Raw genomic sequence first — 11,197 nt, 5'->3', positions numbered from 1 at the left:
CTTCAGAGGCAGAGAAGGTGCAGGGGAGGAGAAGGAGCACGGGGCTGGCGGGACTGAGCTCGGCGCCCATTCCAAGCCCAGCCGCACGTGGCCGGGCGGTGTGAGCTCGGCTGATGGAGCCGGTGCTGGGCTCCAGCCTCCCCTGGGCCTCCCCTCATTGGGGCGTGAGGTTACGTGGGCCGGGCAGGAGCAGGACCACAAGTGCTCAGCTCCAGGGCAGCCGCAGCCGAGCCGGCTCCAGCTGCCTGCTGCGATGTGAAGCCGGTGCTGAGGCCGCGGCGTGACGCACCGCCACGCTCCGGCATTTCCCTGCCTCCGCACAGGGAGTCCCAAATCCCCCAGCAGCTGTGCCATGGAGGGCTTGTAGCACAAAACCTCGCGGTGGGGGCTGAGGCAGCCGGGGCCACGTTTGGAGGTGAAGCAGCGTGACACGGCCCGGGGAGGCAGGCGAAGCCTGGGCCTCGTGGCCTCGCCGGGTTATTTCACTCCCTGGGCATGGCAGTGCCATGGGGACTGGACTCTCCCTGAGCTCAGCCCAACCCCATTTCATCCCCAAGCTCTGAACTCAAATTTGCTGCCTGGAAACACCGCCAGTGCCTCCCAGTCCATCCCAGAGGAAGGGCCACTGCGGCTGGGCCCCATCCGGAGCCCCCGGCCGGCGGCAGAGCCGAGGTTGTGCCCCGGTTGTGCCCCGGTTGTGCCCCGGTTGTGCCCCGGTTGTGCCAAGCATGTGCAGGAGGGCTCTTCCCCGTCAGGCCGGTACCAGCCAGGCTCCCTCAAGAGCTCTGGGGTGTGCTCTGGTGTTTTCCAGAGGCTGAGACAGTTAAAACCGTAATTCCCTGTTTTCTTACCCTTCTCCCCTTTGCCCACACAGGGGGAACGTTTCCTCTTTCCAGCCCTCCAACCTCTGCCGTCCCGGGGGGGCTCCCTGGGACGTGGCCCCTGCACAGCCCGCGCTGCTCCATCCCGTCCCTGCCCCTCTCCTCTCCCACGCCGGGGGGGCTTTGGGGTGCCCTGGCCCCGCCGCCCCCCGGCTGCTGTTGCCCCCCTGGCCCCGGCACATCGGTGTTCAGGTCACGTCGGGGGGAGATGCACATCGGGGCTGGGGGGGCGCTGCGCATCGGGGGTGTGTGGGGGGGCTGCTCATAGGGGGCAGGAGGGGGCTGCACACCGGGGGGGGGGGGCAGCAGGGGCTGTGCCGGGCGCTGCCGCGGGCCGCTGCTGCCACCTGCCGGCACCGGGCACGGCCGCACACGGGGGGGGGGAACCGCAGCCGGGCCCCCCCCCCCCCGACCCTCCGGACCCCCCCAGGGAGGGGAGCGCCCCCGGCCCCCCCCGCCCAGACGCGGCCCCCGGGGTCCTGCCCAGGGCTCGGAGCTCCCGCGGGGGCGGCGGCGGCGGGTGGGGGGCAGCGGGGCCCCTCCGGTCCGAGCCCCCGGGCACGGCGCCCCCCCCTCGAAGCACCCCCCCGGGAGCTGCCCCGCGGTGCTGCTGCGGGACCGGGGCTCCCCGGACACCCCCCGGCACCGGGCGAGGCGCCGCCAGAGGGAGCCCGAGGCACGCGTGGCGGCGGCACTGGCGGCACTGGCGGCACGGGTGGCACGGGTGGCACTGGTGGCACTGGTGGCATGGGTGGCACGGGTGGCACTGGTGGCACGGGTGGCACGGGTGGCACTGGTGGCATGGGTGGCACTGGCGGCACTGGTGGCACGGGTGGCACTGGTGGCATGGGTGGCACTGGCGGCACTGGTGGCACGGGTGGCATGGGTGGCACGGGTGGCACGGGTGGCATGAGTGGCACGGGTGGCACTGGTGGCATGGGTGGCACGGGTGGCACTGGCGGCACTGGTGGCATGAGTAGCACTGGTGGCACGGGTGGCACTGGCGGCATGGATGGCACGGGTGGCACTGCTGGCACAGGTAGCACGGGTGGCACTGGTGGCACTGGTGGCAGTGGCGGTGGTGTTTAACCCCTCCAGCCCCTGGAGAGCTGGGGGGAATGGGGCGAATCCAGGTCCGGACACCTCTTCGTGCGCTTCCCTTGCCCCACAAACCCCGTCCCCCACTTGTCCCCTGCCCAGGACAGCGGTGTCACCTCTGCAGCCCTCCAGTCCTGCCGTGGGACACAGTGGGGACAAGCTGCAGCCCCATACCTGGCTCTGGGTGCATCCCAGTCACCTGCAGCGCTGAGCCCCACGTCCCAGCAAGGAGGAACCGGGGCAGAACCAGGCCAGGGTCCCCTGGGGCACGGGGACAAGCTGCTGGGAAAGCCTTGGGGCTGCACTCCAGCAGGCCCTGCCGGGACAGATGGTGTGGAAAACCAGGCACCGAGCACCTGCAGCTCGCGCGTCCTTCCCCTGCACTTGCTGCAGCCAAATCCCAGGGCCACTGCTACAGCGGGGGGCCTGCGTGTGCCCAGACAGCCCCTAAAGACGTCCCAGCCCCGTGTCCCTGCGCACCTGAACACGTGTCCCGGTGCCAACACGCGTGTGCCCCATGGGGACTGGCTCAGCCCCGACCTCGGCTGCCCAGGCAAGGTGAGCTGTGTGTGCTTCAGGGCTGCAGCGTGCGGCACCAGGACATGGGGACATGGGGGATGTGGGGACATGGGGACGTGGGATGGAGCCGTTCCGTTATGAAATGTTCCCGCATCCCCACAGCACTGTCAAGGTTTAGCAAGCGAGTGGCTCCTGATCCAGATGAGATTGGGCATCACAAAGGGCTTTGTATTCCAGGAAGCCTATTAGAGATTTAAATTATACAAATGGGCTTTTTACCAAAGATCCTCATTATCTGGGCATTTTCATTTAATCCTCGGCTATTCCTGCAGCCCCTGCCCCGCGCCCCCGCCACACTCTGCTTACCTTCACCGCGTCCTCCACAGGCTGTGCAGGGCCCAAGGACAAGGACAAGGACAAGCTCCGGGGGCAGCGTGGGCCCATGGGAAGGGGTCTGCGGGGCTTTGGGGAGCCCCTGGTGGGGTTTGCTGATGCGGCCCAGGGGCTGAGCCCCTCTCGCTTTTCCCTCTCCCCTCCTGGCTCGTCCCAGCAAGGCTGAGCACCCCGGCAGGCTGAGGGGTGGCGGTGGGGACAGTGCCTGTTTGTGCAGCACTCCTAGGGCACGGTCCCACGTCACCCACGGCCACTCTGGGGTCTCCTCCTGCGCTGCCCCAGCTCCATGGCCAGAAGTGAGGGGATCCCACAGGCACAGGGGGGTCAGGGCAGCTGATGCCAGAGCCGAGCTCACCGAAGCCCCCCAGCATCCTGCCGTGGCAGCGGGGTCATCCCAAAGGCAGCACACCCTGCGTGCACACACATGTGCGGAGCTGTGCACCCCCAGGGACACAACTGCCCTGTGTCTGTGGGGACATGGGGATGCGTTTGGTGCCCCCAGAGCAGGGCATGCGGCTCCTTCTCACAGCCCCCTCCCTTCCTGCCCTGCTTCAGCCTCAGGGGCTCCACGGCTGCTGAGGAGGAGGAAGAGGAAGGGGGCATCCCCTCAGCAGCACCCCACGTCTCTCCCCGCTAAGCGAGCACAGAAATGGGGAAGGGGGCAGTGCACCAAGCAAGTGGGAGTCTGGGGAAGGAAGCTTGGGGATGGAGGGGAGGGGATGGGGGTTGTTTGCCCCCCAGCCTGGGGACCCTATAAATAACTGGGGGTTGGTGGCACAGCAAGGTCCTGCCCGCACCCCGCATTATCCTCTCCCTCCTGCAATCCATTCCAGCGCGGGGGATTAGGTGGTTTTAGGCCGGGTTGAGTCAGAAATGGGATGCTTTCAAATCATCCTGCGTCAGTTGTGCCCTCTGTCACTCATGCAGAGGGGATTAAAATAGATATGAAGATTATCGAGGGAAGAGGCACCCCCACCTGTGGGGAGCTCAGCTCCCCCCACCTCACCACCAGCACTCTGCTCCTGGGGGGCTCCAGCCCACAGGGCGCCTTCAGCCCCCGTGACACCAGTCTTCTACTTCCTCGCCTTTCTGCTCACACCACGGCCCCATTTCCAGTCCCCTTCCCTTAGCCCTTTTCAATCTCCTTTCCTACAGCACATGGGAGAGGCGCAGCCACTGTCCCGCTGCTCTCATCGCCATTTCCCCCAGTTTCCAGCCCAGACCCGTCCCAAAGCACCCTTGGGCTCGATGCCGGTCCTGTGCCAGACCTGTGCCCAGACTGTGGTTTGGGCAAGTGCTGCTGATGGGCTTTGAAATGCACCCACAGATTTCAGTTGCTCTATCAGCCGGGTCACCCCGAAGCAGTCCCTGTCCCCTGTCCTGTGCCGGGTTGGCATTTATGCCTGGTGATGCCAGATCTCCCTTGGTGGAGCCTGCATCCCCTCAGCCTCACTGAGCTCAGTACCCAGGAGGTTTTGGTGTGAATTTGCCCCATCCTGGGTCTCTCCAGAAGTCCTCCCCCCCCCCCAGCTCCCTGCTCTGCAGCGACCACCTGCCCCTTCCCCATTCCCCGCAGAATGAGCCGGGGCCGTGGGTTTAATCACTTTATGCATGTTTATTTGTATAATTCAGAGGAGAGTGCCTCTTCCTCCCATCTGCCCCTGCCATCTGCTCCCCATGATATTTCCGAACAATCCCAGGCTTTGCAAATCGATCGAGTGGTGCAGGAACGCAGGGAAACCTGCTGGGGATGTCACCTCCGTATGGGCAGCATCTGGCACCACGGGAGCCTTTTCCCAGTGCAGGGGGCGGCTGTCGGAGGCCGTTTTACTCCAGTCCCTGTGAGCAGGGAGCATTGAGCTCTGTATGCCTCTGGGGGCTCGTTGGGGACCCCACCCAAAACATCCCCTTCTCACCCCAAAGCACCTGCCCTGGCACCCCTTGGGCCAGCAGGAAGATGGGGGATGAGCCCGTGCCTGGGAGCTGGGGATGCCCAGCACGGGCTTCCCGTAGCCCCCAGTTCTTCCACCCTGGGGGGCCTTGGGGCAGTGGCTTCCTTCTGAGGGGACGGGATGGGGACAGGCAGACGTGCTGGCAGGGTGGCACCGGTGGCAAGGAGAGAGGTGCCCCAGGAGTGGGCCCTAAAGGGCAGGGTGGGTGTGCATATACGTGTGTGCACGTGCATGAGTCTGCATGTGCGTGCATGTTTGCGTGCACTTTCGCAGCCCCATCCTGGGCCAGGAACACACCCCACACAAGTGATTTTTGTAACAGTGCCCTTGGGACCCTCCCCAGGGCCACTTCGGAGCCCAGAGCATCCTCCTGGGTCTGCAGGCACCTGAGCTGCCGGCCCCGTGTGCCTGGTACGGAGATCTCCCAGTACTCCCAGTGCCCCCAGTACGCTGTCAGCTCCCAGCTCCAGCCCAGCTCTTGCAGGTGCACCGAGCCTTTCCTGCCCTCACCCGGGGGGGCGAGCAGGGGCTGCACCCCACTGCCTCGTGGGGCAGTGCCCCGGGGCGGGGAGGGGTGCGTGGGGCCCCCCCGGGGCGGGCGGGGGCTGCTGCCGGTGCCCCCCCGCCGCCCGGCGCTGCGGCGGGCGCTACCGGCGGGCGCTCCCGGGCTGCGCTGGCGCACGGCGGCGGCGGCGGTGGCAGCTCATCCCCGGGCAGGTAGGAGGCGGCGGGACCCGGGGGGACCGGGGAAAACCGGGGGGGAAAACCGGGGGCGAGCGGGGGGGGGGGGGCCGGGAGAGCGGCACGGCCCCAGCCCCGCGGTGCGTGCCCCCCCGCGCCCGCCGGCGGCTGCAGAGCCCCCCCCGGCCCGGGGCAGCCCCTCCGGGGGGTCCCGGCACCCCCCCCGCCACGCTGCACTGTCCCGGGGGTGCCCGCTAAATGTGCCCCCTCACCCCCTCCCGGGGGCATCTTCCCTTGGGGGGGTCCCTGCAGCCCCCTCGTGCGGTGCCCAGTTTTGGGAGGACTCCCCTGTAGTTCCCCCTGCCCCGGGGGCATCTTCCCTGGGGGTGCCCCCCCTCGGGACCCCCCCCGGCTGCTGCGCCCTGATGCGGGGAGGGGGCTCTGGCTACAAGTGGAGACCCGCGGCCCCCGGCCCTCCCCGGGGCTCCGGAGCCAGCCGGAGGCATCAAATATTAACGGGGGAGGCGGAGGTGCCAAAAATAACCCCCCCGCCAGGGGAGCTGGCCCAGATCTGGACCCAGAGCCCCAGCCAGGGCTGAGTCCGGCCCCCTCCCCTCCTCCAGCCCGCTGCGCCCCCCCCCCCCCCCCCCGGTGCCGCCAACATCGCCCAATCTATTATGCAAATGACCCCTGAGGGTTTATTACGCAAATGCCAGGGGGCTGGCTCCCCGGCACTGGCCCCGGCGGCTCAGAGGGGACGGCGGCGATGGAGGGGGCCGCATCGGCCACCGCCTCCGCCCGGGTGCCCGGGGGCTGCCAGGGAGCGCTGCCCCGTCCCTCTCCCCTCCTGTAGGGCGCAGGGTGCGGAGCCGGGCCGGGAGCCCCCCACACCGCAGCGCTCGTCCCCAGCGGCATGGGGAAGCAGAACAGCAAGCTGCGCCCGGAGATGCTCCAGGACCTGCGGGAAAACACCGAGTTCTCCGACCTGGAGCTGCAGGGCTGGTACAAGGGCTTCCTGAAGGACTGTCCCTCGGGCATCCTCAACGTGGAGGAGTTCAAGAAGATCTACGCCAACTTCTTCCCCTACGGCGACGCCTCCAAGTTCGCCGAGCACGTCTTCCGCACCTTCGACACCAACGGCGACGGCACCATCGACTTCCGAGAGTTCATCATCGCCCTGAGCGTCACCTCCCGCGGCAAGCTGGAGCAGAAGCTCATGTGGGCCTTCAGCATGTACGACCTGGACGGCAACGGCTACATCAGCCGGGAGGAGATGCTGGAGATCGTGCAGGTACGCACAGCCCCGCTGCGCCCCGGGATGCGGGCAGGTCTGGGGCAGGCGCCTCGTGCTGCTCCCTGCGCAGGGCTGGATGTCTGCAGGGAGCCGCTGGCTGAGCCCTGTGGCTGTAGGAAGGAGCAGCCCCCCGGGGCAGACCCTGCTTCTTCATGTCCTGGGGCCACCCCTCAGCACCCTATCCTGGGGCTCTTCCCGCTGCCCATGCGTGTGGCAGCCACCCCGAGGACCTGGTACAGGCACCCAGGAGCTGCTCCCCTTGCCCAGACCCTGGCCCAGCAGCAGCAGCATCGGGGGGGTGACTTGTGAGGCTGTTTCATCAACATCTTGGTGGGCATCTCCCTGCAAGAGCAGCTCCCATCTGCCTCCTGCAATCCAGCTTGCTTCCTTGGGGCAGGCACAAGCTGTGCTGGGAGCAAAATCCACCCCTCCCAGCCTGGGTACACGGGCAGGGGCTGGTCCCAGCACAGCGAACCCCAAGCCCTCTGTCCCCCGCCTCGGGTTGGTGGCAGGCGCTCACCCTCCTCCCTGTCTCCCTCTCCCAGGCCATCTACAAAATGGTCTCCTCCGTGATGAATATGCCCGAAGATGAATCGACTCCGGAGAAAAGAACGGAAAAAATCTTCCGACAGATGGATACTAATAATGATGGTAAATGAGAGGAGATGGAGGGGATTAAGGGAAAGGTCTCATGGCTAAATCCGGGGGTCTTAGAGGGAGCCGCACGCACGCTGATTAAATGCCTCGCATCCGCTGGGGTGGCCGGGGGGAGCCCCAGCAGCCGAAGGGCTCAGTTGGCTGCAGACCTGGGGGGCTCGCCCCGTGAAAGGGGGTGGACGGGGGTGGGTCCCTGGTGCGTGTTGGTCCTGTGTGCCCCTGTTTGTCTGGCATGAGGTGGTGGCCCCCCAGGCTGAGCCATGTCCCCCCTGCAGGCAAGCTGTCACTGGAGGAGTTCATCAAAGGTGCCAAGAGCGACCCGTCCATTGTGCGCCTGCTGCAGTGCGACCCCAGCGGCACCGGGCAGCTCTGAGCCCCCCACAGCCCCCGCAGCCCCCTGCCACCCCTGTCCTGCAGCCGGACACCACCTCCCACCCCTGCCCGTCCCTGCTGTCCCCATCTCCATGCCCTCATGGCAGCAGGAGCCCGGCCGAGGCTGGGGAAGGGAGATCCAGGGGGGACATCCCCACCACTGCAGCAGCTCCTGCACCCACCTGGGAGACAGAAGGGACCCCCCCGAATGGGGACGGTCCCCCTGCACCGGAGGCGTGGAGCAGGGGACAACCCAGCATGGTGGAGCCACCGCTGCTTCTCCAACAGGCACCGGGACCCGGCCTAGGGGACAAAGCCCTGGTTGCTCACAGCCCCCCCAGCACTCCCAGCATGCACACACTGCACGCCTCGGGGCCGGGCCAGCCCCTTCCCCACGGCTGGAGCACAGGTGGGGGCCATGGGGGGGGGTGGGGGGTGTTTCTGGTCTTTTAATACCTGCAAAATAAAGTTTGTGTCAGTGCAGTCAGCAGTGGGGTGGGGGTCATCAATGCTGAGGGGAAAGGTCCTCCCCGCAGGGCTCGGATCCAGCACAGAAGCCTCCCTTGCTGCAGCCCCAGGCAGCCCAACACCGCGGGGATGGACTCGTGTCCCAGCCAGCAATGAGCAGCATCCAAGGTCCTGTGTCTGCCCCAGAGCTGGGCTCTGCTGTGGGGTGGGTGCTGGGACAGGGCTGGTTCCCATACCCTGCTCACAGCTGGGCAGTTTCCACACTGTCCAGGCTCAGCAAGCCCAGGCACAGCCCAGGGTCGGGGCTGTCCGCAGGGGCAGTCTGCAAGGAGACCTGCAAGCCAGACGGGCTGCTCAGGGCAGAACCAGGGGCCGAGAGCTTCAGGTGGGCAAATCCTGCCCGCCCTGGGGCCCTGAGCCCAGCTGGCTCCATCCCAGCCCCGCACGGGGGCTTAGAGAGGATTCACCTTCTGCCGGCGCACCCTGTGGCAGCAGCAGTTGAGGCGGAGGAGCTCGACGGTGAGCAGAAGGCAGCGGATGCTGAAGACGATCTCCAGTGAGCCCAGCATGAGGGAGATGAACCAGAGGGACAGTGTGGAGCTCTGTGGGGATGAGGGCCATCAGGTCCCTGTGTGTGGCCCCCATCTGCAGGGCAGGCACGGTGCGGGGTGGCCACGGGACCGGCAGGACTCACGTAGACGCGGGTGGGATCGAAGGGGCACTGCCGGGCGAGCGGGGTGAGGGCAGCATCGGCGAGGGCGCAGGGCGCCAGCAGCACCCGGCCCCGGCTGCCCAGCGTGAGCCCGATGGCGACGGCCAGCCCTGGCAGGCAGGACAGCGAGCCCAGGCTGCTGCTGGCGCTCAGGGCCAAAACTGCCCATTTCTGTGGGAGGGGAGAGATGAGGCAGCGCGGTGAGACGGAGCCACATGCAGCCACCCAGCTGGGGTGGTCCCCAAGCGAGGGGCTGTGGGATGGAGCCTTGGGGGGCTGCAGGGCTGGGGCTGCTTACAAGGGCTGCAGGGGCAAAGTAGCGGGACAGCATGAGGGCAGCTAAGCCACAGGAGATCGTCTGCAAGGAAGCATGGGGAGGTCATCGACACCAGGGACGTTGACATTGTCCCTGAAAGCTCAGCCCCCTCCACCCAGTGACGAGTCCCTGTGCATCTAACCCCCCCAGTTCTATGTGAGGAAGGCCTCCTTAGAGCCAGGAAGGGGGGGACGGAGCAGTGTCCACCCTGCATCCCACCCTGCATCTATGCTGCATCCATCCTGCAGCCACCCCCTGCCCCCCCTGGTACCAGCAGAGCAGAGATGGCCGAGGCGGTGTTGGAGATGGCGTACTGCAGGGAGATGGCGTCCCGCAGGCTGACCACGAAGCGGAGCACGATGCCGTGGACGAGGGCTCCGGTGATGAAGTTGAGGTGCCCAACGATGAGGAGGATGAGGCCCGTTTTCATGAGGACCCTCTGGTGGCTGCTGGGATCGTGGTGGCCTGGGGAGGAGGAGAGTGGAGGCTGAGCACTGAGACTGCACAGCGCAGGGTGGCCGGCACAGGGCATCTGGGGACAGCCCCAGAGGAGGTGACGCGGCAGTGGGGACAAGGTGGTGGCAGGGTGGCAGCCGCTGGCAGCCCAGATATGCAAACCACTGCCCCAGCCAGCTCCCCTGGGGTCAGAGCCATGGTGCAGGGACAGCAGCCGTGGGAATGGGCGCCCCTGATGGGGGCCGGCCGCTTGCCCCAGCACGTCCCGGGAAGGAGCGGGGCTCCCCGGGGCAATAAGGGAGCAGCAGTGAGCAGCCCCCCATGGACGGCCACCCCAGCGCTGGGCTTGGGCTCCAAGCGCTCTGATGAGTAGAGGCAGCAGCACAGGGCTGTTCCCCCATCGGGACTGGGGCTCACCCCAGCTCTTGTCGGAGCAGTGCAGGGCTGCCCTCCCTCCGTGCCTCAGTTTCCCCTGCAGGAGGCATAGCTGGAGCCACAGGCAGGGCTCAGACACCTCCCATCGCGATTACCACACCAGACCCAGACTCACCCACTTGACACATCTTCAGCTGGCCGGGATCAGGCCATCAGAGCCCCTCGGCACCCCCAGGACCTGCTCTCTGCTCAGCCCCTGCACTGGTGGCCAGAGCCACCGGGGTCCCCACGCGACCGGGCAGGCCCAGAGCTGGGACGAGGCCACGGAGCCGCTCGCCTGCTGCACCCAGCTGCGGCTCCGCTTCCCGTCAGACCAGCTCCTGGATGAGCAAAGCAATAACTCCACCTTCGCCTGCCTCCGCAGAGGGGAGGCACGGCCCCATCCCCACCCCTGCGCTCCCCTTGCTGCCTCGCACCGCGCTGTGCTGCGCCCTGCAGGCCTCCACCCCGTGCCTGGAAGCCTGGTGCCCCATGGGGAGACCCCTCTGGCCACATCCTGCGCAGCAAAGCACCATGTCTGCCTCAAGTTGCCATAAGGAAATGTCCAGGGACCTGCACAGCCCCACGAGGCCCTTCCTGGGTCTCAGTAGGTGCTTGCTGAGCCGCGCTCGCTGCATAGCTCATGGCAGACAGGAGGCACCAGCGCTTTAATTACAGGGACAGCAGCACAGCCCAGGCCCTGGGAGCTGCTCTGGGGACAGGCAGGGCCTAGGGCAGCCTCCTGGCCTCTCCCTGATGTCCCGACAGAGCCACCAGGCCGGCCCTCGGCCTCCTCAAGCAGCCCTGGGAATTCGGCTCAGCGCATGGTTAGTCCCTGTCCTTCCCCTGTGTACACAGCCCCAGCACACAGCCGTCTGGCCTAGCAGCCGTGCCCCCAGCGCTGCAGGCAGAACAAGGCTGGCACCCCTGCTTTCTGGAGGCAGAAGAGGAGATGCACCCCTTTTCCCCAGGCCTGGGACTAGG

At 67.1% G+C, this 11,197-nt stretch overlaps 2 protein-coding genes across 5 annotated transcripts; one reads left to right on the top strand and one right to left on the bottom strand.

The window, feature by feature from the left end:
* The first annotated feature begins 5,430 nt into the window (after window positions 1–5,430).
* HPCA (hippocalcin) lies at window positions 5,431–8,259 on the top strand. Its single transcript, XM_080566544.1, has 4 exons — window positions 5,431–5,560; window positions 6,378–6,815; window positions 7,364–7,469; window positions 7,751–8,259. Exons 2-4 carry the CDS (start codon window positions 6,438–6,440, stop codon window positions 7,846–7,848), a joined length of 582 nt encoding a protein of 193 aa, XP_080422670.1. The 5' UTR covers window positions 5,431–5,560; window positions 6,378–6,437; the 3' UTR covers window positions 7,849–8,259.
* Window positions 8,260–8,296: 37 nt separating this feature from the next.
* On the bottom strand, window positions 8,297–11,143 carry TMEM54 (transmembrane protein 54; the record flags this gene model as incomplete). 4 transcript variants are annotated; one of them, XM_080566537.1, is made up of 5 exons in its annotated part: window positions 10,350–11,143; window positions 9,615–9,808; window positions 9,010–9,385; window positions 8,783–8,917; window positions 8,297–8,649 (listed from the first exon to the last, which is right to left on the bottom strand). In XM_080566537.1, the coding sequence occupies exons 1-5, from the start codon at window positions 10,360–10,362 to the stop codon at window positions 8,297–8,299; spliced, it is 1,071 nt and encodes a 356-aa protein (XP_080422663.1). In that variant the 5' UTR covers window positions 10,363–11,143. The 4 variants fall into 4 exon arrangements, with proteins under 4 accessions (XP_080422663.1, XP_080422662.1, XP_080422665.1 ...); XM_080566539.1 differs by having other exon boundaries at window positions 8,426–8,649; window positions 9,010–9,198; window positions 9,326–9,385; window positions 9,615–11,143; XM_080566536.1 differs by having other exon boundaries at window positions 9,615–11,143.
* Between the last annotated feature and the right edge of the window lie 54 nt (window positions 11,144–11,197).

This window comes from Anser brachyrhynchus (assembly GCF_964034855.1).
Source record: "Anser brachyrhynchus genome assembly, chromosome: 24".
Taxonomy (NCBI): Eukaryota; Metazoa; Chordata; class Aves; order Anseriformes; family Anatidae; genus Anser; species Anser brachyrhynchus.
The sequence above is the reverse complement of the archived record's forward strand: the minus strand, read 5'-3'. Positions and strand labels throughout refer to the sequence as shown.